We start from the raw sequence: 27,429 nt of genomic DNA, 5'->3' as shown, positions 1-27,429 counted from the left end.
AAATGGAGAACATCGACATCTGTGCAGTGACAGAGACCTGGTTCAAGGCTCCAGAGAGCACCCCTGCATTACCAGGCTATAATTTATACCACACCTTTCATCCATCTAACCTGGACCGAAACACTAAAGGTGGCAGGATATCCACACCTCCAGGCTAGTTGCTCACAAATCAGTCACCTTCGAGCTGACACTAACACTAGAATTCACAATGGGTGAAATCAGACAAAAACCTTCACCAAAGCAAACTATACACTCCTAGGTGAAGGTATAAATGCATTCCAAGCCCTACCCCAAGCTGGAAGTGGGAAATACAATGAAGCTTATACAAAAACCCTGTACAATCACTTGCATAAGTGAATAAACTCGGCTATACCAGAAAGAATCAAAGCCAAAGCCCCAAGTAAAAACAAGCTGCCATGGTGGACATCCAGTATCAACAAACTTTACAATAAACGCAAACAGTTGCTGTCCAAGAAAACAAAGGCAAGGCCCCAACAATGGAAAAACACCCTCCTCAGCCTCAGCAGGCAAATAAGAAAACTTGCCAAATGCAAACAAAACAGGAGTACGTTCAGGAAAAATAACGCCAGGAACCACAAAATCTGGACACAAGGTAGGCACTACAGCTGGTGTAGAATCCACTCGTTTAATAGCCAAAAACATTAAAATTAACACCACACAATATAAAAAATGCATTTTCATCCAAGTATCACTCAGACTTCATCAGATAATTCATTAATGGTAAAACCCCATTTTTATAATGCCATCGATCAACCATTATTCCACAATTAAAATTTAAGGGTACATGATACAAGTACACTTGTTCAAAATGCAATAGGACCAAAAACAATACTTTTTTTCTGTTCCTTTATATACTGTTAAAATACATAAAAATACTAAAGATAAATAAACTAGAACAAAATGTTTTTATTATATTATTACTATGTCAGGCCAAAGGAATAAAGAAAGAGGGTATGTACGTGAAAGAAATCATGTTTATAATTTCGCAGATCTTAGCTTCAGCAAAGGTACAAATGAAATGGTGTCATTTAGTCCGGGGGTTCTAATGGCCTCCAACACATCCTGCATTCTAGTTTTGTTTCCCAGGGACCACCCCTAATGTCCCTGGGTACCATTTCTAAAATAAAAAAAACTTGCATTTGGACATTCAAAGTATGTCTAAAAATGGCATTTTTGGTATTCCTGTTCCTGACATTATTCAGGTGTTCATAAATTCTATGTTAATAATCTTTCTGTTTTTCCCACATAGAAAGCTTCACAGAAGTTACAGGTGGCCAAATAGACAAGCCCCTGTGAATTACAATTAGAGTATACTTTGCCTGTCAAACGTTTGTTTCTAGCTCTTAAAAAGAATTCTTCCTTGTGGAAAATATAACTACACTGTGAGCAAGCCCTGCATTTGTAGGTACCACTCTTTCTGTGGGAATAGACATGCATGTGTTGAGCATGTTACGCTCTAATATTCGGCCCTTTCCTAAAAACACCTCAAGAGGTTTGTTCTTCAGGTTGTCTAAATATCTAAGTTCAGAAAAAGTCCGCCATTCTTTTTCCAAAATGTTTTTTATATGGTAGGCATCCCCACTAAAATTCGTAACAAACGCCTTGCCATATTCCCTGCTCAGAGGCTTCCTGTTCTGTTGTGTTTTTTGATGAAAATAATCCTGAGCCTAAAATTGGGGGATATTTTTCCTTTCTACTTTGTGAAACCTCGTTACTGACCATTCGGATCATATCCCTGGGATAGCCCCTCTCTACAAACATTTTCCAGTATAGTGCACTCCTTGTTGAAATCATCATCTAGTGAGGTCATATGACTTGCACAAATGTATTGCCTCTTGATGATCCCCTGCTTCTGAAATGCTGGATGTGCACTAGAATAACTGATATATGTATTTGAAAAGGTCTCCTTTCTAAAAATGGTAGATTTAAAACAACCTTGAGTTTTGTGAATAGACACATCCAAATAATTAAGATGGTCAAATATCACCTTGTGTGTAAATTTCAAAAAGGTTGTAGTCTGTGTCAAGTACTGAATGAAATCGTCAAGTTTGTCAAGACTCTCATCCCAAAAAACACAGATATCGTTTAGGTATTCAGTATACATCTTCCAACAACAGGCGTATTGGCAAGAACTTACGAACCTGTGTTCCCATACAGACAGAATGATACTACCACAAGTGGCCCCTATCCTTACTCCCTGTTCCTGTCGGAATAATTCCCCTTCAAAGAACGGGAAGTTATTCTTGAGAACAAGTTCAGCCAATTCTAGGCAGAGGAAATTATCATTTTCAGAGGCCGACGAGTTTTTTTCCAAGTGCCTCTTCTAACCATTCCAAACCTGTGTCATGTGGGATTATAGAAAATAAGTCTACCACATCTATAGTAACAAACTTATAGGAAAAATATTCAATCTTGACCCTCAAAAAATCCCAAGAGTCCCTCAAAATATGTTTCCCCTTTCCACAATGTTTTCAATTTCCAATCAAGATATTTAGCCATGGGTGCTGTTTTAGACCATTCAGAGGCCACAACTGGTCTAAGTGGAGGGCCCAAAGCATCTTTGCAGACCTTGGGTATTCCAAAGATAGAATGGACTCTTGCTTTTACATTTTCCAAATATGTATAGGATAACTCGATCAAACCGGTCCTGCAAAGCAAAGAATATTTTTTATATAAGAGATGCTAATTTCGTTAACAGATATCCTGCTGTACCTACTTTCATCACAGAGAATAGTTAACATCTTAGCCTCATACAGAATTTTGTCCATTAGGACAATACCCCCACCCTTATCAGCTTCCATGACCCTGATGAGTGGGGTCAGAACACAGTTCTGTTAACAACCTGTTTTCTTCAGTAGATAAATTAGACCTGATTTTGTTTTCCCTATGGGGTTTTCCGATTTCCCTCTCAAGAAGCAACACCAAATTTCTTAGCTGAGGATGTACAGGAGGGTTAAAGATACTAGCTTTTCTAGAAGAAATAGAACAGACTGAAGAAGGGGAGCCCCCCAACAAGTTTTCCAAATTAAGCTTCCTTATGAACATCTTCAGGTCTAATATAACCTGGGGAAGGTTACTTTTTCCCCATCGGGATAAACTTAAAATCCTTCATGAACAAATTGAAGTAATCTGGTGTAATGTCCAAACAACTCTAGTTAAAAATGTGAAAGTCCTGCCATCTGACAACTTTGTTTTCATATCTAACATACCAGTTTTCAATTGATTCAGAGTCTACCATGTGTATCCCCTGAACCCCTCTCCTTTCTGCTTGTAATTGTCCCTGTAAAAATGGTTACTGTTGTATTTATTTCTAATCCTCTCTGACCTACGTGGAGGGTTAAGGTCATTAGGGGTCTTGTAATCATGTTCCCCCATAGTTCAGGCCACTTGGTCATGTATAGCTTCACCATTGTTGTCAGTTCCCAATTGGTGTGAAGAATTCGAGGCCTGTGCAAAATTACCTGCCCGGGAATACTGACAGTTAAATTGTACTGGGGGGGGGGGGGTGGATAGTGTTTACTCTCCCTGTATTCCTTAATGTTCCGGTCTATTTTTTTATATTTCCTGTTTAAAATCTCAATACATTTATCTAGCTTTTTCTGCTTTAATACCAAACATTAAATCACTAGTAATACACTGGTTTAGTCCATCAATCTGTTCCTGTAAAAAAAGCCATTTTCCTTTCATTATTCTTAATAATGGCTTTTAATATTTCTAATCCACAATGATCAAAAATGTTAATCAAATCTTTGTGGAAAACCCCAACAATGGAAAAGCACTCTCCTCAGACTCAACAGGTAAATAAGACAACTTGTCAAATCCTCCAAGGGATCCTTTGAGAGAAGCTTAGCGAGTACAGCCAAGGATAACTGTAAGGCCTTTTACAAAAGGTAGGACCCCAAGCATGTGGGGAAATAGTGGCCAACAGTATCACACACACTGACCCCACAGAGATAGCAAACCTGCTAGCAGATAGGTTTACTGAAAATTTCACTCCCTTATCCCCTCCTAACTTATCACAAACCTTCCCCCAAACTCCCCTCACTCACCCTACATATCTGAAACGCAGGTCCTCAAAGCCTTGTCCAAGCAAAAAAAAAAAAACACACACAGCCTCTATAGGACAAGATGACATCCCAGGCTGTCTTCTAAACAGGCGAAAACATTATCTAGCATCACCACTAAGAACCCTTTTCAATCACAGCCTAAACACAGACATTGCTCTTGCGGAATGGAGAACAGCAACAGTTATTCCCCTCCACAAAGGTGGACTAGCAACAGACTCAGGGAATTATAGACCCATAAGCCTAACTGGCCTCATGTGCAAGGCCTTTTAACGTATCATTGTGGACCTCATAAATAAAGACATAGGTGACCATCAAACCCCGGATCCTACCCAATCTGGCTTCGTCAAGGGAAGATCCTGCTTGTTAAATCTGGTGGATTTCTTTGAAAATGTGACCAGAGCCACTGACATCTGTATACACAGCGTGCCTCGTCTTGGCAAAGGCTTTCTGACACAATCCCACATTCAGGCATTACCAATTTATTTATTTATTTATTTTTATTTAACATTTGTTGACCGGGAAAGTCCGACTAGGTTCCACAGATCCTGTTTTCAGCAGAGGCCCGGGGAGAAATGCTCCAGAAGCATGTCTTTAGAATGTGGGAGGAAACCCACGCGAACACAGGGAGAACATGCAAACTCCACACAGAAGGCACCCCAGCCGAGAATCGAACCAGAGAACCTCTTGCTGTGAGGCAACAGCATTAACCGCTGCACCACCCATTAAACTTAGCAAACTGAAATGTAAACCCCTTCATTGTAAGATGGGTTGCCAACTGGTCCAAAACCAGACATACACAATCAAAGTGGGCGACTTCACATCAATCAGCAGACCTGTCACCAGTGGGGTGCCACAGGGGTCAGTGCTAGGCCCTCCTACTGTTTGGTACATACTTCAAAGAAGTTCAGGTCAAAACTAAGGGGTTGTGGCTGACCACGTTTGCAGATGACTGCAAACTAGGTGCAATCACTGAATCCCCAAATGATGTTAGTATACTTTAGGAGGGTCTCATGTAGACCAAGGACTGGTGTATTAGTCACAGTCTCAAACTGAATGCAAAGAAATGCATCATCATTCCCTTCAGCACAAACAATGTCCCTTTACACTATCAAATCAACAATACCCTAAGTACCCACGAAGTGGTAAGGGAGCTGGGATTACAAGTTGACTGCAACCTTAACTTCAACCACCGTGTGTCTACTGTAGTAAGGAAAGCTTTCTACATAGCACACTTGATTAGTAAAGGCATCACCTTGAGAGCAAAAGAGGTTATAACCCCTCTACACTTGGCACTTATCAGGCCCACAATTGAGTATAATGCCCCGTTTGACATGTACCGTACAAAGCACCTGCAGCAACTGGAGAGACCTCAGAGGTTTCTAACAAAGATGATCAAGGGGCTCCAGTATGTACCTTATACAGACTGACTAAAGTCCCTATCATTATACTTCATATTGTATAGACTTCTTAACTGGAGAGACCTCAGAGGTTTCTAACAAAGATGATCAAGGGGCTCCAGTATGTGCCTTATACAGATCAACTAAAGTCCCTGTCATTATACTTCATATTGTATAGACTTCTTAGGGGAGACTTATGCCTGGCCTACAGAGCAATCCAAGACCCAGACCTAATGAACATGCTGCATATCCATAAATCAAACGGAACTAGGGCTACCAGTTCCAGGGACCTAAATATGTCCTGCAATTTAAATAGGACATTCTAGAGGGACAGATTTATCTCCCAGCGACTGCCGCTTCTTTGGAACAGGCTACCAATTCATGTAAAACAGAGCACCTCTATAGCACTGCTCAAGAGTAACCTAGGCGAGTGGATGGGGCACCGTAAATTTTTACCAGAGATAGTGCCCACAACCCTCCTGTACATGGGGCAGTCATCACTAAATGCAGTCTTTGGTATCGACAAACATTTTTATGGTATTACATTGAGATGAAACAGTTAGGCTTAAAATGAGCTCCGTGTCAATAGTCTAGTAATCTCCTATGATTCTATGTGAAGTAAGCGACATTTGGCACTTATGCCATTCCTTGTCTAACAGTGCACTTCAACTATGGTCTTGTTATTTAACCTCTGATCAAATGGGACAAGAGTCTGTCACTCCAGGGATCTCAATGTAGTCTGTGACATTAACAGAACATGATGCAGAGACAGATACATCTCCCAAGGACTGCCGCTCCTCTGGAATAAACTCAATTCAAGTGAAGCAGACCTCCTCAATGACCCTATTCAACAGCAACCTAAACAATTGGATGGGAGACCATAAATTCACCCCACGGGTGGAAACTATGCCCCTCATGGACAAGGGCAGTCAGTGCTGATCATAGACTCACTCTGTGAATATCGACCATCTAACAAAGGTCAATTAGGGAACACAGGTATAACATAGCTAGGCTTGCAAAGGCCCTACGGCCATTAGACTACAAGCCTCCTATGAACCTATGATTACCTCCTATCATCGTGGATATCTGATTTATTAGTTCATAAGGTTGTTTACAGGAAAAACTAGACAATCAGTCTGCATACTATTACAAACCTAAAGAATAGCTAAACAATAACCAAAGGTGAGAATCAAACCCTGCACTTTGTGTCCATGAGGTAAACACCATAACCATTACGCCAACCGCCAATCTCTTGCACTTTCAGAAATATCACACTTTGTTTGGCGAAATACGATCAGATAACATTTTTTAGTACAGGTCACAGACAGTTTTATGAAACTCATTTAGCTGTTCTGAAAATTCAGGTCAGCAAACACATTCCTCAGTTACAAATCATTAGTTCCAACTTAAATGCTGGAAAAATTTGTTTCTTGGGTGTGTATAGAATTTGGCTTCATTTTCATTTTTCATTTCAAGAGGCATTCAGGTTTCCCACGGTACTGCACACTTTTGTGTGCCCCTTTCCTCACTTGTGCCACAGAAGCCAAACACAGTGCTGCATAAGTTAATAAGTCCTGTCACAGATCTAAAGGGCTAAAGTATAACAGAGAACCAGACCCCCTGCCTGCAGCCTTGTCAACAGCTGACTTACCCTTAGTGTGTTACTGTGTCTCCTTTCAGAAGGAGATGTTGACTGCTGCTGACAAGACCCCCTGTCGCAGAGCCGAGCTGACAAAACACAGGCCACTGGATTGGTGTTCATAAATCTCTGTGTTTCTGTTATGTGCAGCAAGTGTTCCTCACAAGCCTGTCCAAACAAATCACTTTAAAACTGAAGAATCCCATTTAATTACAAAATGTTCTGCTTGCTGTCGCCATGTTCATGGAGTCAGCCGTGCGTACAAAAGTTGGATCAGTGAGTAGCAGCTGCTACTGCTGTCAGGTAGTCCAAGATACATAAACGCTCATGTTACGGCAGAGTTCCTGATAGAGTGAGCAGAAGCATGTAAGGAGCATTAAAATTAGATATTTCTCTTTATCATCAGTTCTCTAAGAATGGATAAAGCCACTCATCTGTGCGCCTGCCTCTTATGTGATAGGAATCCTGTTTGTGAGCTGTCCATATAAATTAGACTCGCCGCAGTCTGTGTTGCATCAGATACTAGATAGTTATACATCTACAGCTTAACAGCCTTTGCAGAGTCCTACTCTGACGTCATGGGTCATTTACTTTTAATCCCTTTGTCGACAATAAGTCAAACCTTCTTTGAGATAATTTTCCAGTAATGGGTCACTGTTTTATACTTCTGTCAGGAGTTAGTATTTATTTGTCTTGTTTCTAGGTAATGGCCTGTTTGTATAGGAACCTATCCCAGACACCCGGGTCCATCATCAGCTTCCTGCCCTAGGGAGCTAAGCCCATCATCGAAGTTCTTTAGCGATCTGGTCCATCGTTTGTGGATTCTGGACCTGTGCATTCACTATCCATTTTTGAGGACCTGGGCTGTATTTTAAGAACTGGTTAAAGTAGCAGTCGACAGGACTGTGGAGTCATGGGCTGTGAATGTACTGCCAGTCACATTAGCAAATTTTTTTTTTTTTTTTTTTAAGGAACATGCAGATTAGCAAATTGTATACTCAGAAGTAGGCTAGAGTTATGTGAGGACTGACTTGCATGTTAAAAATAATGTATGATGATAAAAATTCCTAGAAATGAAAGGATTGCTACTTCTTGCAAAATCTGGGCAATAGCAGCATGCTAGAGCAGGGTATCATTAAATGTAATATCATGCAGGTCTGTGTGTGTTTGATGAGGCTCCTTGGAGAGTAGAATTTGACATAGAATATCTTCTGCAGGGCTTTATCAGGCCGAGCCAGAGATGACAGACATTACTGAAGTCAAAGGTATGCAGCTGAGAGCTTATATATATATATATATATATATATATATATATATATATATATATACACATATATATATATATACACACACACACACACACACAACACACATATATTACAATGAGTTAGGAAGGAGATGCAAGTCTGAAAGAAATGGTTTCCATATGTGTGTGCTCTAATCCATACCAGAATCAATAAGAATAAATAAATAAATAACAGAATCTGTTCTGATGGGCAGATTTGACTAACTGGTGCTCTGAGGATCTGTGCCTGTCCACTGCATCATTTTTTTTTTTTGGTAGGCTGGGAGTTGAGAGGAGTGGAGTTTAAAGGATTTTAGTAAAAAACACTGTCATGTTGTTTGAATTTACAACACTAAAACGGTGCAATGAAGAATTTGGTTTTCTATACAAAATTTGATTATCATATTATGGATTACAAAACAATTCTGTCTCAAAGAATATAGGGCAGTTTAATGAATGCAGTTTTTAAACTTAAAACCATAAGCAGCCACAGTTACAAGAAAATAAAGTTTTCTCAAAGAAACTTCTGTTTCCTCTATGCACAAAATCTCGTTCACTTTACAGGCAACCCCGAAATGATGTAAACCCCTCCTAGACTGCTGTATCTCAAAGGAAGTTCTTCTACGGTTTTGTCTAACCGTATTTACTGACTTTTTGGTCCAAACAGCTTCACCATTCTGTATGGTACTCCTTGCTAAAAAAACATACAGTTTTTACAAACAAGAATGGAAGACCTTATACTGGAGCTGTTTCTGTGCTGCTTTTGTTGTTGTCCTGATTGTCAGAATTTCTATGTTTGAGATGAGTGGAAAACAGATAATCAAAACAAAAAAAAAAAGACTATCCAGGTTAAGAACCACAAATAACAGAAATAAATGTTAGGGGCTGAGAAAGGGCCTATTTAATATGATTTAGTGTTCTAGAGTAAAACATGTAAACATGTCCTTTCATTTAGTAAGAGCTGCTTCATTTCAGAGGTCTCTGTCATAAGTCTTTTCCTTCAGCTGGAGTGACCGACCACTGCACTGGTTAATGCACCTTCAGCTGGAGTGACCGACCACTGCACTGGTTAATGCACCTTCAGCTGGAGTGACCGACCACTGCACTGGTTAATGCACCTTCAGCTGGAGTGACCGACCACTGCACTGGTTAATGCACCTTCAGCTGGAGTTAACGACCACTGCACTGGTTAATGCACCTTCAGCTGGACTGACCGACCACTGCACTGGTTAATGCACTTTAGCTGGCATGACTGACCACTGCACTGGTTAATGCACTGCTTTTGAATTCTTCCCATCAAAGTAGCTTGACATGGTTAAATAAATGTCATGATTTATAATAATTAAGTCTAGGTATTATGTTTGGAAATGGGAGTTTTTTTTTTTTATTGAAAAGATGTTACAGCAGTTGGATACTGCCGTAATTGCATTAAACTAGAAGAATGCGGACTCTGCCGAAGTTGTAGTTTTGGTTTATTTATTTCTGTATTTATTAGCTGTATAAGGTCACTAGATGCAAGTCTCTTTTTAACTGGCGATCCATTAACACTGCATTGTCAAATCACTCAGAGCTGCACAGGTCATAAATGGAGATTAAGGAAAGCATTTACAGGACAACATGGTGAAGTTAATAACTAACTTCCAGAAAAGTTAGTCAACTTCACTGTGCAAGAGGTTTAGTAGATTTGACATTAGAACACCAGGTGAAAATATAATCTGAAATGTGTGCTTTACAGTCTCTGTATCCTATCCTAGATGTATGCTGTGGGAGAGGCACACAACTGTTCAATCAACAGCAGGGCTTATATATACACACACCAGGGCAGAGGCCCAAAACATCTGGGGGTAGACAGTACGTTTTTGGGGGGAATCATGCTTATTTTATTATCAGTGTACCATACTAATCCAAAGCCCATTTTCTTGTGCCTGACATTACAGTAAAATGAAAGGTTGTGCCTGGCATACACAGTTTTTGGTAAAATATAATGCACTTCACATGTAGCACTTCAGGAAGTGGACAGTCTGTGTTTTATGTAATCCATACTACAAAACAAAACAAAAATAAACTTAGCAAAACCAAAAAAAGCAGGCGTAGTCCAACAGAGGTAACTCAACAAGCAGCCAATGTTAAAAATCTAATTTAATGTGAGCGCTTTTGAAGGGGTCAATGCCCCAACTTCCTCAGACAAAAAGCAATTCAAACATACTCCCCTTATATACTAATACATACATCAATTATTCAATTATTGCCCCAATTAATAAAACCAAGTTTTTACTTAAATTAAAAACATTAAAATATGCTATTAATTCATACTGATATAGCTTGAAAAATTCAAGTTATCCACAACTTACAATCAGATAAAATACCATATAGTTGTCATAAAAATTAAAAAAGAAAATGTGTTTTAACTATTAGTTACAAAAGCCTTAGCATCGCATCTTAATGCAAACACTGTTAGACATAGTACTATCTAATAATTATATGATTTTTAATGGACAATTTTTTCTCCAAAACACGGGTGTAGCTATGGGGTCACCTTGCGGTGGAAGTTTTGCGAATTGTGTTATGGCACATTGGGAGCAAACTTTATTGTTCAATAATGTAATGTTCCAGGAAAATGTATTATGGTACACTAGGTACAGAGATGATATGTGCCTAATATGGAAGGGAGATGAAGGTCTCATCGAAGACTTCACATCAAGCATGACTGCTATGACGGACTTTTAGACTTTACATATAACATAGGGTTTGACAGCATTAATTTTCTTGATGTAATGTTAATAAAAGATAGAGTGAATCGTAAATATAAGACTTTGATATACAGAAAACCTACACATTCGAATACTTTCTTGCATTTCTCCAGTTGCCACCCTTACCATCAGAAGAAGGCTGTCGTTAAAGGACAGACGGTAAGGGTGGCTAGGATGGTCTCGGATGACATTGATTATACAAAAGAATGTGAAGTATTGAAATCAATGTTCATAAAACGAGGCTACCCAGAAGTGGTTATAGGAGATATTATTTTGGAGGTGAATGCGAAAAGGAGTTCAGGTCATTTTAGACCATTATTAGATAATGGTTATAACAGTAATACGGAGATAATAACTGAGCAGCACAGAATAAATATGGGGTCTCAAACTAAAAATTTAGGCCTGAATTTTCTATTTACCTATTCCACTGACCATAAGAAAATAAGGGACATCTTTATTAAAAATTGGGATATTATTCTTAAGGATAACAGTCTGAGCAGGGTCTTAGGCATAAAACTAGGATTTACATATAGAAGAGGCCCAAATCTTAAAGGTCTACTTGAGAAAAATAAGAATCAAAAGAAAGCTATGGGTATGAGTAAATGTGGAATGTGCCAACAATGTAAATTTATTAAATTGGGTAATAAAGTGTGGATAAAAAATAAGCCATACGTAATCAATGGGAGATTCAATTGTGAATCCAAGGGGGTGGTGTATGTAGTGTGTTGCGAAATTTGTCCATCGTACTATATTGGAAAAACGGAAAGGAAAATTAGACAAAGAATTTACGAGCACCAATACTGTATTAGTAGGGGGTATAACACAAACGTGTTGGCGAAACATATACTTGATAATCCAAACCATACGTTCTCCTATACAGTAATACAACAGGTGGAACGTGAAATAAGGTGTGGACCATGGCAACTAAAATTAGAAGAGAATGAATTAATGTGGCAAATCCGAACATCAGCGCATATCCCACCAGGTTTAAACAAATATGCATCAATTAAAAGTATTTTAAAGTTAAAAGCTTTGTTGAGGTAGAAGGTTGATGAATTATAAATGTATAACATTATTAATGCACAATATTATAAATACATAAAATAATAGGTGGGCATTTAAATATACACATATAATCTCATAAAAACCTTGGTAGGTTAAAGTAAAAAGTAAAAAATAAAAAAACAAAAAGTGTATATTATATATGCTCATAGTGGTGGACTTTTTAGTGACTGGGTAGTTTATAAATTGTAAAAGATTGCATTGCTGAAGTAGGGGTAAGAATGAAGTGGTAGCTTTGTAGATAAGGATGCATGCATTCCAGATAAATATAGGTTTAAATATGAAATTCAATATCGAAGTAGGGGCGAGAAGGTATGCGTTTCGCTGAATATTAAATGTGGCTGCTAATAATTATGTATAAATAGATTCAAAGCTTGACAATGCTGAGGTTTTTTGGTGCTTCATAAATGTGTTCACGGTTTGCATTAAGATGCAATGCTAAGGCTTTTATAACTAATAGTTAAAACATTTTCTTTTTTAATTTTTATATTTATGACAACTATATGGCATTTTATCTGATTGTAAGTTGTGGTTAACTTGAATTTTTCAAGCTATATCAGTATGAATTAATAGTATATTTTAATGTTTTTAATATAAGTAAAAACTTGGTTTTATTAATTGGGGCAATAATTGAATAATTGATGTACGTTTCCTCTTTGGTACATAACTTCAGCGCACCACCTTTGTCTGCTGGTTTTATTATATCTGTCTGTGAAGGTATATCTGGGTTCCACAGGTATTGATACTGCACTGTACAGAAAACCTATGTGGCACAATCATATGTTGCATTCCACTAGCATGCATCCCAGGCATATTGCATATTTTCAGGAACATAGTGGATACGCATCTCGAAGTTATGTACCAAAGAGAAAACTTTCCTGAAGGAACATAAGGAACTATTAAAAAACTTCAAGGTTATACTGAAAAGCCATTAGGACAAATGCTATTAAAACAAGTGAGTTGAGATCTACTAAAGGGAGATTGTACTATTCCAAGCATCAAAATTATGAGCAAACAAGTTCAACAGTACCTGCTACAAATAAAATAAGATGCACTCTAACTTATAATACTGACAACAAGATGATATGTGATGTCGTTAAAAAGTATTGGCCTGTATTGACATCTGATGCCAAAATAAAAGAAATCGTTGGTGATAACCCCAGGTTTGCTTTCAGAAATAAGAAAAACTTGAAGAGGCTGTTATGCCACAAGGACGGCATTAATAAAGGAGCAAATAATATTGAATATACACATAGAGGCACTTGGAAATGTAGCTGCTGTAAGGCTTGTCATTTGATTAATACAAGCAATGTTTTCAAACATCCTAAAACAGGAAAATGCTATAGTTTATAAAGATGGGCGACTTGTACCACCAAAAATGTTATTCACATTGCTACATGCTCCCTTTGCTCAGCCTATTATATAGGCAAAACAAACAGAATGCTAAAAGAGTGTATCCTACGGCATTTATCTGATATAAGGAATAAAGTAGAAACAAATGCCCTCTACTCACATGTGAAGCTTAACACCCACTCGTTCAAGTTTATGGTCATCTCTATTGTAAAAGAAACATCGAGAAGAGGTCACTTGCAGAACAGAACGGAGGGAGAAGAACTCAAATGGTAACAGACCTAAGAGCAGAATGCCCTCCAGGCTTGAATGGAATGGAACCGTTGAAACCAATTCTGAAAGAACATGGCCTAAATGAGGAGATAGAAATAACTTCAACACCATTGGCCCAAAATAAGGGAGTGTTCATTTGAGTGACAGCTACTATGGGGAATGCTTCATAGCTACTATGAGGAAGTGATATAAACTGAAGGAGTGGTCCTTTGAGTGACAACTACTGCATGAGGAAGTGATGCAATGGTTTTCAAAAGACCGTGATTGATCTAAGCAAGTTTTCAAACATTCAGTTTTTGGCCTAGTAAACAGGATCTGAAGAAGCCTAAGGCCGAAAGTGCTTGTCCTGCTTGCCTATTTTACTGGCGTTGTTGCATTAAAGTTTTTATGTGAAATCTGTGCTCTGTTCATGGTAGTATGTTCAACTGCCTTTTTTCATAAGGAATTTGTGTATGTACCTAAATTGTACACATAAAAGAAATTGTGTATTTAGTAAAGTCACTATTATTTAAACTAAACTTTGATGAAATTACTTCTATATCTAGATTATAACTACTTACTATGCATATGCTGCAAACCCCAAACTGTGATTGAAATGGGCCATTACGGATCAGCCTACTGCAGCATTTAACAAAAATACATATTATTCTGGATCAGTCTGCTGCGGCATTTAACAAAACATACATATTATTCTGGATCAGACTACTGCCACATTTAACAAATATATATATATATATATTGTTCTGGATCAGTCTACTGCCACATTTAACAAATATATATATTGTTCTGGATCAGTCAACTGCCGTAATTAACAAATATACATATTATTCTGGATCAGTCTACTGCCACATTTAACCATTATACATAAAAATACCAAAATACCATGTTACAGGCTATAACAATGGGTAGAAGGGCATGCAGACCTTTTTTAACTAGACATTACCAGTTACCTGAAGACTTAATGTGCTTTATCATAATGCAGCTCAATTACATTGTGGGAAAAACTCACCATAATAATTGGCTGCATTCATGCCCTTCTGGTAATTAGCAATCTACAGCTAGTGTTGATGTTAAAAGACCGTACGTTTGATCGCCAGCAACAAACAACTTATTTTGGTTCAGCCTACTTTTGGTTACCTGAGACAATGAGATGTTAAGCATGGTCCCTAAAAACAAGTTGCAAAAGTAGAGAATCAAGTTGACTCTTCTATGAAACATCCTTAAACCACAAAGTATAAAACAATTTTAGCAGCTGACAGAAACAGCACTGAACCCTCACCTCATTGTCAAATATAACAGTGTGCATATCAGATTGCTCTGTGATGCTTGATAGCAGCCTGGTGGTACATGGTGAAGAACCCCCCCCAAGTACAAAGCAATGCACAGTTGAGTGATGCACCAGAATTCAGAGCAGGGTTAAAGGTCAGGAAGCCCCACCCCTTTACAGCCAGTTTCTTTGTTAGGCTTTTATCTGATGTCAGGCATGAGGCTACAAAAAGTCATCTCAACGCCGATACCATGCTGGCACATACGAATGAAGCACTAACTATATCCGGGTGATCAAAATTTAAACAGTCTTGATTGTCTGTTGGAGTTGGCATGGGGAATGACACAGCTTTACCAGCTGTCTTCAAAGTAGTTTCCTGGACAACTTTAACAATATTCTTTTGCAAAAATCCTGATATCAGTAATGGCCTGAGCCAAGACAAGAGTGCTTATGGATGGGAAATTACTTCTCTTGGAAGTGTAATTTAAGATTTTCTAAGATACTATACTCTGATCACTCTGTGATAACACCTGCACTTGTAAAATTATACTGGAAGGATCAGAAGTTGGTGCCATCTGTTACTTACTGAATTGCTTTATCTTGGTGAGTCATTTCTAAGCAATATGGAGACCGCCTTTAGAAATGCCTGCTTTGGGAGCTGACAAAGCAAATGTACCATCAAACCTGCACAGGTCCTGCAGCACTTATATTTTTACTATGTACAAATGCCTCTTTCTGGGTGTGCATGTCAGATGTGTACCTTTTACTCTTCTTTCCCTCTTTCTCTCCTTCCAAGGTGGAACTTTTTTTAATGGGAAACCAGAATTTTTTTTTCCATACAGCCTTCAATCTCTTTTCAGACAGGTATGACAATTTATTCAAATGCTCAGTCTACGAGCTTTATTAAATTTCTGACAAATAACACAAAAGAAAAAGTTGTGTGCAAGCCCTACAAAAACAAACATTGGCTAAAGCAATACTTTGGAGCAATTTGTGTATCAGAAGCACACTCTGTAATTGATTTACAAATCAGAATACACACTCGAGAAGGTGAATCTTCAAAACAATTAGGTACACTAGCTCTACAGAACAATACAAAACTGAGCAATCAGCAAATCAAGAACAACTGAACTCAAAAATACCAACAATGGCTTTACACTGTGTCATGCCACCTATGAGAGTATCTTCAGAGGTAATAAGAATAACGGAGGAAATGTACCTGATGTTAAACAGCGCAAACCCTGCGCGGCTCAGTTCCATGCCATCTAGGGGCAAACAAGTATGTGCTATAACCGCAAGTTAATTTATTTTTACTTCTCAATCAATGATTAGATAATTTCATGACATGGTTAAAGGTACAGTCCCCTTCAATGAATAACTGCATATTGCTTCTATGTGAAACAACATTCTGTGAAAAAATCAGTTCTACTTATTTAATTCTTATAAAAGGAACATGAAGTATTAGTATAAAGAAACATGTTGCAAAGTGGTGGCCACTGCGAAATAAAATTCCAATGGGGAAAAAAAAAAGAAAATAAATTTATGAATAAATGAAGATACCATTAAATACATTAGCAAAGCAAAAAAGAAATACAATATAGAATTTCATAATTAAGACATATGGGGTATGACATATTAAATGTAAGGATGTATTTGGCCACTAGTTTACTCAAGGCCAATTTTATATCACCATCCCTATTTAAACTATAGGCGCCCAGCAAAGAAAACCCTATTAGAACTATGACATGCTAAAGCATGACTGGGTAATATATTGTTCAAATTTCTGTTTCCTATGTCTCAGAACTGTTCTTTGATCTTAACCCAAATGGATCTTCTTACTTGTCCTATATCCCATTTTGTTTTATGCAGAGAAAAAAAAAACAGGCCACTGACTTTTTTACCCCAGAAAAAAAGCACTAGGAGTTGAGCTGTTTAAGATTAAATACTCAGAAAGGGGGTAAAATCAAATATAATAGTTTACTGTTACAGTAACACTATCAGAAGAAAAGTTTTTCTTCAGCATTAGAATGGTTCACATTATAAAATACAACTGCAGAGCACTAGAGTTAGATCTACTTCAGGCAGAAACTAATTAACTTTATCCTAAAGAGTAAAAGCATATCCTGTGAAAGTCTGAACTCTTTTACTAAACTAAGGAGTGAAACTTATTTTACAGGGAACATCCTGCCTATTAAACTTTATCAAGCTTAACTTCTGCACAGAGGGGATTTTTCCATCTGCTTGGCTGTTGAACCAGGTTCATTTAGGCTCAGATGCCATAAAGCTGGCATAGAGAAGGGATGTCACAATTAATGGCCAGCATTCTTTTCACAGTGGGAAGGACTGGGACCTTCTGCACCATGTACTGGTAAAAGCAGCATCATCACTGGTAGGCATACATGAACACCTTGTCAGCAACATCTTCCAGGTATGTATGCTGACGTAAGACGAGCATTGCTTGACTGATGCCAGTTCATATGCAGCATCCCTGGGGAAGATGGGAATCATGGATAGGGTGCAATCAAAAAAAATTACACCAATGGGGTAAGAAAACTGCAGCTCCCTCTGGTGTCACCAACTGCAACAGACTGGGGAAAAGAAAAATAAAATAGCAGGAAATGGAAAAGTGGTCCTCTGACAAGAGGTTAACTGAAGTGGGAGAAAAATTACACAATAAAATGGTCTCCACTAATCTACTATTAGAACAGACTAGAGTGGCAAGAAATGCCAACACACATCAGCCTGAGGGAATATAAATAGGAATAATGTTCCCACTTTTCTACTTCATTACGGCAATAAATGGAGGATTAAAAATCTGTATTAATGCTCTCCTTCTCATCTAGTGGGCTACTCCCTGGGATAAGGTGTACATCTGGCCTCGTACTGTTAAAGCCTGGTCTACTGCTGAAACAGTTATGATCAAAACACCTAACTGCCTATTATTTGAGACAGAAAAAATGGAGCACAATTCTGACTGGTAAAGGAGTGATCTACGCTGGAGAGAAGCTCAACTACTCCAAGGTAATGCAGGCCAGACGAGAAAAAAAAGATACCTGCTATCTTAGCTTCTGTGGTTCCTGCCAAACTAGATTCAGCTTGGATTTAAGACAGACATATTTTACTGTAAGGTTCAAAATACACCTTTTTGAATTCACACAGGGAAAAATGCCAGCAATTTTTTTTCTGTAGACCACAAAGCATGAAAACTACTAAGTTTTCTGGTTAGGAACCCAGAGCACTGGTGTCTCAGAATGCATTCCTTTACCTTATGCAACAGACAGCAAACATGAGCAGTATATCTATGTGGTATGTAGATAAGGACGAAAACCCAAGAGCCTTAATATGAATGACAACCTTCTGAGTTAAGGATGTCCACTTAATTACTGTTCAGCTGCCCGGAAGGAACCTGTCCTTGTTAAAGGTTCCATGATGAGCTATAGAAGAAGCAATGCTTGAAAATACTTTTAGTACATCTTTTTCTGAAAAGATACAAAGTGTGAGAGGGTCAACAATATTTCCCACAAGGTACCTGCAAATGCCCACCCAACAAAGTATCAAAGCAACTGTTCTGTGAAAAAGAAAGTACCCATCATATTATCTACCTCACAATCTACTAACTCCTAAAATGATTTGGCTTCTGTCAAGGCCAAGTACTCTAGACAGTTCCTTAGATTCTATTCCACAGGCTAACTCAGCAATGGTCAGTCACCTACGTCTGGGGAACAAAGGGACAGCAACATCTGGCAGCATTACGTAACGTGCCTTGGTTGCAGCATGCTGATGTATTCAAAAAATTCAATCCAGTGTATGGATCTCATGAGAAGACAGTGAAGAGTCCAGCCATGAAGATCACTCAGTAATATGTATGTCCAGAATACAACGAAAAAATGAATTCCACTTCAATGGGACATTCAAAGATATTAGCAAAGGATTAAGAAGGACCTAAGTAAAGGCAGTACCAAAACATAAATTTCAAAAACATGGTATACTTGCGTTGCACAAATTCTAACATTCAGCCATGAAAAGCTGACCTGTCCTTTCCAGCAAGGAGGGAAATATGACACAAAAGAGCTGAGACACAGGGTGCATCACTCAGGCAACAACTTTCACTTAATCAAATACGGTACATTACCAATTAGTACTGCTTTACAAACATATATATATATATATATATATATATATATATATATATATATATATACATACATACACACACACACACGCATACATATATATACATACATACACACACACACACATATCTATATCTATGTGTGTGTGTGTGTGTATATATATATATATATATATATATATATATATGTGTGTGTATATATATATATATATATATATATATATATATATATATATTATGAAGAACCACAATATAGCTGTACTACTAGGAAGATGTCACTGAAGTCCAAATAGTTGGCAAAAGTATTTCAGAAATGGAGATTAAGCACAAAACAAGCAAACAAGACAGAAGGAAAAACTTACAAGACAATGACAAAAAAAAAAACAACAACCATATCTACTGTCCAGTTCATCACCAGCAACTGATCAAACATGAAGAAAAGGAGATAAACAGAGTTTCCACTGCAATACTTAAGCAGGATTTGTAAAGTATAAGATGTTGAAAGTTTTAAAAAACACAAGGCTGTTGATCACTAAACATATCTACAGTTAATAAAATGCCCATATCAAGACTGGTGTTAGAAAAGTGTTATGAAAGTGTTAATTATTAAATTATCTCTTACATTGCATGATGGATAATAAAATATAAAATATGCACTTCTCACCTGGTCTGGTGAAGGTTTATGGTTGGTTTGGTCAGAGTGAGAGGAGGATTTTAGGTGATCATCTTCATAGTTGTCAGCCATGAGTTTCATCCGATTTTGAGTCTATAGAGACAAAGGAAAAAAAACACACACTGAGAAATTGTGTCTGCATAAGGGCAGATACTTAACTTTGTCAACACAAAATTTCATACTCTGTACCACTCCACATTGTAAACCTGCTACAAAACTGAGAACAGCAGCAAAGCAAATTAATTTCACATTCTACCAAGGCCTTAAAATTGTCTCCAAAGTACTCAAATCTAGTAAGACTACTCAAAGTGCCAGAGATAATTCAGGTCGGTGGCAGCTGGTGACTTCAAATTAAAGGGGGCTGCAGGAGACAGCTGAATGGGTGGGGCCAATGGGAAGGGGTGTGACCACCCAGAAAGGGGTGGAGCTATGCTCAAAACCACAACAACTGGAACTTTAATTAAATACGCTGCCCTGGGTGCCAAACCATCATTACGAAAGTCCAATCAAGACAAAATGAAGCGTAGAAGAAAAAAATATTTCAATGCATTGGCTACGTGATAACTTACTTAATATCTAGATGGAAACACAAAGGTTGTGATGCATGAAAAAATAAATTACTTTTTAAATACATTACTGGAATGCCAGTCAGAATCAAGTATAAAAAAAAAACAAGCAGCACTCAACTCAAACCACTTCTCCTTGCACTGCAGTTCTAATCATAATTTATATTCAGCTTTATGAAATTACCAAGTAACATGCTGAAAGTAGCAATCTCTGTGTGATACCCCCACTTGTAAAAATGTTTCTTATCCAAAAAAGACCTGCTGCCTGACAACTATCTACTTGTTTCATGGGGAAGACATGATCAATGTAAAAAATGAACAGCAAACAAGAAACAAGCTAAAGATAAACTGCTTAAAGGATTACTGCACAAGTTATGGACCACACATGATAGATTGGCATTCTGTTTAGTTTACGGGTAAAGCCTGCAAAGATGACTGCAAGTCTCTAACAAATGTAATGAGCTTCTGAAAATACTGTAATCCTGTCCTTTTATTACAAATACTGTCATATGCATTTCAATACCTAAGGCTTATATGTTATCTAGTTATGTAAATATTCTCCGCATGGCAACAACGAAAAGGCTTTCAGTGTTAGTAATTCTTTAACAGTATGCTTATTAAAGCTTACTTGAATCTTACAATCTCCGACAAGCTTACCTGATGGTCATTAAGGCACTGCTACTTAAACATAGAGCAACAGGGCACTGCGACAGCATGCATTTTCTGAATAATAAGAAGCATAAATCAACAGTATAAAAATATGACAGAAAACCAGAACATTCTGCAAAATCAAGGACAGATGAAAGGCCAAGGTCGTACTTGTGGTCTACCTTGGATGGGGGAATACTCTGCACACTTGGACTGCATAAAGTACAGTTTTGTACCTACCATAAATGTAGATGTTCAAGTGCTAATACAGCTGCAGTCATAACAGATGGGGTTCTCCTGCCGTCAGGCGGGTCCTCGGTCTGCCGAATTCCAAAGTCTAGGTCCGGCGTCGGTTGTCGTCGCTTCTTCCCTGACGTCAGTGCGCCAGGGGTATAAAATAACCAGCCAACGCCATTTTCTTCAGTTTTTCTTGCCCCAGATGTCAGGTGCCCCCAGAAGGAAGGCAATACATAAATTTGTGTAATAAAGCAATGCAATATAATCAAAATACAGGAGTTGCAAGCAAATACACTATAAAAGAATACCCCAATCAGGTTGTATGAGGAGGTGTTAGCCAATAGGTCTGTCCCAAGAGGGGAAGGAGGGAGGGAAACTTGGACTGCAGCTGTATTAGCACTCGAACATCTACATTTATGGTAGGTACAAAACTGTACTATGTTCATCGTGCATACAGCTGCAGTCATAACAGATGGGTAGAATCCCAAAGCTAAGAAAGGGGTGGTAGGCACTAGGTGGAACTAGGAGGAGCCAAAATGCCCTGCAAGACTAAAGTGGCAAAGCCTGCTCTAGTTTTGGAGTATAATGGTAGGTGGTAGTGCTTGGAGAAGGTATGCACAGAACTCCAAGTGGCTGCTTCCAAAATATCTTTGGTAGGAACTCCTCTGAGGAAAGCTGCAGAGGTAGCTGTGGCCCTTGTGGAGTGAGATCTGATGCCTGCAGGTACAGTTTTACCATGAAAAGAGTAACAAAAGCGTATGCAGTGGGCTATCCATTTTGAGATTGTCTGTTTGGAAATTGGCTTCCCTTGTGCTCCTATAGCATAGGACACAAAGAGCTGTTCTGATTTTCTGAAAGGCTTTGTTCTGTCCAAATAATAACGCAGCTGTCTGTGGATGTCCAAGGAATGTAGTAGTCTCTCCCCTTTGTTTTGAGGATTAGGGTAAAAGGTAGGTAAGTGTATAGCCTGATTCAAAGCTACCCTGGATACTACCTTTGGCATAAAGGACGGGTTGGTTCGTAAGGAAACTCTGTCCTGATGGAAGATGATAAAAGGCTGCACAGCCATGAGGGCTTGTAGTTCCGATACCCTACGAGCTGAGGTGATAGCCAGAAGGAAAGCTGTTTTCCAGGACAAATATTGCAAATCTGTTGAGGCAGCTGGCTCAAAAGGAGGCAAGGTCAGCTTTTCTAGAATGAAATTGAGATCCCAAGCAGGTATCGGTTGTTTCCTTGGGGGTTTTATATTCTTAGCCCCTCTGAGGAACTGTCTTAAGAGGGGGTGAGAGAATAAATGTGGATCAGTGTTGTATTCTGCAGAAATGGCTGAGGCATGGATTTTGATGGAGGAGAATGAAAGTCCACTGCTTAGCAGCTCAGCTAGATACTGTAATATTTGAGGTAAATTCAGTTTTCCAGGATTCTGGCCCTTTTTCTCATTCCAGGCACAAAACCGTTTCCATTTTGCGGAGTAAGCTTTTCTAGTAGACGGCCTCCTGGCCTCCAAAATGACATCCTGCACCTCCTTGGAGAGTAGGGTCTGTTGTGATGTTAAGGAATCTTCCATGCAGCCAGATTGAGTGTTTTCAGCTGACTGTGAAGAGTTTTGAAGCTGTGCTGAGTCAGAAGAAGAGGCATAAGAGGTAGGGTCCATGGAGGGGAATGCATCAGGCTCCTCAGGAGTGGGTACCAGTGCTGTCTTGGCCAATCTGGAGCAATGAGAATCATCTTTGGTCTGTCTGCTCTGGTTTTTAATAGAACTTTGGGCAGCAGAGGAAGAGGTGGAAAGGCATAAACTATCATTGTTGTCCAACTGAAAGAGAGAGCGTCCACTCTCCAGGCCTGTGGATGAAAAGTCCTTGAGCAGAATTTTGTCAATTGGTGATTTTTGTGGGAGGCAAAGAGATCTATGTCTGGCCTTCCCCATGCCTGAATTATCTCTGTAAAAACTTGAGGATGCAACTTCCATTCGTGTGGATCTGTCATATTTCTGCTTAGGTTGTCTGCCAGCATGTTTTCCTTGCCTGGCAAGTACTGTGCTTGAAGTTCGATTTGTAATTCCAGAGCCATGTTCCAAAGTGACATGGCCAGCCTGCATAGGGGGTATGAATGGGTTCCTCCCTGTTTGTTTATGTACCACATTACTGTGGTGTTGTCTGTCCTTATCAATAGTTGACCTGGATGCAGAAGGTCTTTGAAAGCTATAAAAGCATTTATTACTGCTAGCATTTCCTTTTGATTGATGTGAAGGTGCTTTTCTTTTTGGGACCATTTGCCCTGAATGCACCGATCTGTCATGTGCGCCCCCCAGGCGTAGTCCGAGGCGTCTGTTGTGATGACTTGATTTGCTTGAGGCTTGCAGAATGGGAGACCTGTGTTTGTTTGGCATGCTTGAGCCCACCACAGAAATTCCTTTTGAAGACATGGAATTAGTGCTATTATTGTTTCCAAACTGTGGCTGTGCTGTGACCATAGGTTTTTCAGGTACCATTGAAGTTTCCTCATATGCAGCTTTGCACATGGGATTAGTAGGATGCAAGATGCCATGAATCCCAGAGCCTGCAGGATTTTCCTTGCAGTCAGCCTGGTGAAATTTGCTAGTGTTCTGAAGTATTGAGTTAGTTGCCCCTGCTTCTCTGGTGTGAGGTAGGCCATCTGGGTGTTTGTGTCCAAGTTGGCACCCAGGAAAATTATTTTCTGAGAGGGTATTATCCTTGATTTCTTTTTGTTGACTGTGTATCCCAGAGAATTCAACAACATTATTACAAAAGCCAGATGTTTCAGAAGTATGTGCTTGCTGTCCGCTTGGATCAGGCAGTCGTCCAAATATGGGTATATTTGTATCCCTTGAAGTCTGCAGTGGGCAATTACTGATGCCAGGCATTTCGTGAATACTCTGGGCGCAGTAGACAAGCCAAAGGGCAATGCAGAGAATTGATAATGGGTTGAACCTGCAAGAAATCTGAGGTATCGTCTGCAATTTTGTCTGATTGGGACATGCAGGTATGCCTCCTTGAGGTCCAATGTTACCAGCCAAGACTCCTTGCCCAGCATGGGAAGAAGCTGCTGTAATGTGAGCATCTTGAATTTTGGCACGAGTAAAAATGTGTTTAGGATGGATAGGTCCAAAATAGGTCTCCAATCTTTTCCCTTCCTTGGTACCAGGAATAGTCTGGAATAAAAACCTTGACCTTGTTCGTGAGTAGGTACCTCTTGAATAGCTTTCATGTCCATGAGATCTGAAATTTGTCTTTGTGCCTCTGCCCTTTGATTGTGTGGCAGGTTTGGCATGCCTCTCATTTTGGAAGGGTGTGAAAATGGAATCTGTAGCCTCTGTTTATAATGTCCAGGATCCATTTGTCTTTTGTGACAATATGCCAATTTTTTGAAAATAATGCCAGTTTTCCACCTAAGGGTGCTGCCATTTGAGCCTTGCTTGGCATGCAAAGTGGAAAGTCATTGGGCTTGCTTTCTGAATGGCTGCGAACTATCCTCACCACCTCTTTGTGTAGGAGCTTGCCATTGTCTGCCTCTAAACGATCCTTGAGATTGCCCTCTGCCCCTTGGGCGCCTGTATCTACCTCTTTGGGGTCTGTCCGTGGCTGGAAAGGACCAATTTTTGGAAGGCCAATTTCTACTGAAACGTGGAGGTTGTACCTGCAGAAAATCTTTCACTGTTTGCATTGATTTAGCCTTTTCCTCCATTTTCTTTAATACCTCCTCAGCTTTAACACCAAATAATACATCCTTTTGTAGAGGGGCACCTAGTAATTTAGCTTTGACATGATCTGGTAAGGTTTGCTCCTTTGGCCAGGCATGTCTACGTATGACTGATCCTGTAACAGCAGCTCTACATGAGGCCTCTAGAGCATCAAAACCACATTGCAAGGTATGTTTACCCACTTGTTCTGCACTATGCATCAAATCCTGCAACTCCTTCAAGTCTGGTTGTTCAGGTTGTGACATTTTACTTCTCAACTGTGATAACAGAAACTGTTGGTACTTTAGCATATGGAACTGGCAGTTTAATGCCCTCATGGTTAAGGTGGCCGAGGTGTAAACCTTTTTTCCCCACCTTTCTAAGGATCTGGAATCTCTCTCGCTAGGTAATGGGTTTTTAGCAGTGGAGGCCTTAATTCCCTTGGGGCCCTGTGAGATAGTTTCTGGGTCAGCCGCATGGCTTTTGTATAAAAATTGGTGTGAGTCAGGAACCCAGTAGTACCTGTCAGGCTTGACTGGGGCTGGAGGTAAAAAATCCGGGTTAAGGCAGGCCTCCGAGTACACATCATCTAGTATGTCTAAGACAGGAGGTATAGCCAGAGGCCTGTGCTGAGGTAGCAAGAGAAAATCCCTAAGCCTTTTCTTGGAATCCGAGTACTCTTGGCCTTCCCAGTGGAAGTGTTCCCTTAAGGTATGCAAGGTTTCCCCAAATGAGTAATCCTCTGGGGGGGAGACAGAGGGAATGGACTCCTCAGCATCAGAATCTTCAAAAGGGGAGTAAGAATGTTCCTGTTCATCAGAGTGCTCTGAAATAATGGAGGCCTGGTTAGAGGAGGGGGATTCTTCCTCCACTCTGGGCCTTTTGTCCGGGGGGGGGGGGTTGAGAACCCCTGATAAGAGTAATCAAATCCTCAGCCATTTTAAGCATCTGTTTTTTAGGCATGGGGCCTGGAGAAGGGCCCTGTGGAGCTTGTCTCTTAGAATGCATGGCTGCTTTAGACTTAGTGAAAGCCTTGATAGGAAAAGAAGAGGAAGGTCTGAAGACACCTTGAGAGGAGGCAGACCTGTCTACATTTTGAGATTCACCACCAAGAGTGGCTTCGGTATCTGTAGTCGAGGTGTGGGCCGAGGAGCCTGCGACCTCGGGCACAGAAGACACCGCCAATGAAGTGTCGTCGGTAAGCAGGGGCTGCGTAGGCGCCTCGCTGAGAACCGGATCACCTGTAATCGGCTTTGGCGTGGTGTCGGTAGAGGCCACGGACCTCATGTGTCGGTCCTTATCTTTGCGTTTTTTAGACAAAACTGGAGTTGGAGTATCCGACGACATAATATAGTTAAATTTTTTGCCAAAATAGTGCTGGGCGAACGCCCGACGCTTAATGGTGCGTTTGTTGAATGTAGCACAAAAACGACAGACCGAGACGTCGTGGTCTGGGCCTAAGCAAGGAATGCAGAGGGAATGAAAATCCTTATGCGGTATTTGCTTCCCACAAGAAATAGAATTATTAACTTTGTCTGACATCGGTCTGAGGCAAGAAAAGTTTCTAACGGGTACTTAGCTTTCAAGAAGACTTCGGTTGCAAAATTTTCGTAATTTCAGGAGCTGGCCGACCGGCACTTGCGAACTGCTTCTGCTTCGGGCACCGCGCGGCAAGAAAGACTGGAGAAAATGGCGTCGGCTGGTTATTTTATACCCCTGGCGCACTGACGTCAGGGAAGAAGCGACGACAACCGACGCCAGACCTAGACTTTGGAATTCAGCCGACCAAGGACCCGCCTGACGGCAGGAGAACCCCATCTGTTATGACTGCAGCTGTATGCACGATGAACATCTGCTCCTTGCCTTGCGTGGACACATCCAGAGACACTACAATGGGGAGTGGGGTGCAACAAGTATGTCACAATTTGAAATATATCTAGCCGACAGTGATGGCTCTGACACACATACCTCACAGCAAGAAATATGGACAAAGCCATACACAGAAGAGGGACACAGGCCCAAAAATAAGGACAGTTTTTAAATATTGCTCTTATAAACTTAGAAAGTAGTAGGTCTTGCATTAGTATGAATTTTCTGATGGGTATGAAATCTGAAACTCAAATGTCTGCCATTATTTTCTAACTTCAGTCTTTAATGATTTGCCACTAATTTGTCAGAAAACTGCAATTTTATGAAAAACAGACCAAAAATGTGATGCAAAAATATAAAATTGCCGCACAATACAGCTGGGAACCTGTCAAAGAAGGGACACATTTTTAATATTAGTACTGTTAACTTGAGCAGCTGACAAAATAAGAGCATCTACATGCATTTCTGAAATAAAAGTAATCAAAAACTCTGA

At 39.6% G+C, this 27,429-nt stretch overlaps 1 protein-coding gene across 1 annotated transcript in view; it reads right to left on the bottom strand.

Annotated features, from left to right (window-relative positions):
* ERC1 (ELKS/RAB6-interacting/CAST family member 1) overlaps positions 1-27,429 on the bottom strand; it is a 3,640,161-nt gene that overhangs the window by 523,010 nt on the left and 3,089,722 nt on the right. Inside the window, exon 22 of the mRNA XM_044087500.1 lies at positions 19,908-20,009. Coding sequence (XP_043943435.1) covers positions 19,908-20,009 — 102 coding nt within the window. The remainder of the gene's footprint in view (positions 1-19,907; positions 20,010-27,429) is intronic.

Source organism: Protopterus annectens, chromosome 11.part0 (genome assembly GCF_019279795.1).
Source record: "Protopterus annectens isolate FY-2018-M chromosome 11.part0, PAN1.0, whole genome shotgun sequence".
Classification (NCBI taxonomy): domain Eukaryota; kingdom Metazoa; phylum Chordata; order Ceratodontiformes; family Protopteridae; genus Protopterus; species Protopterus annectens.
The sequence above is the reverse complement of the archived record's forward strand: the minus strand, read 5'-3'. Positions and strand labels throughout refer to the sequence as shown.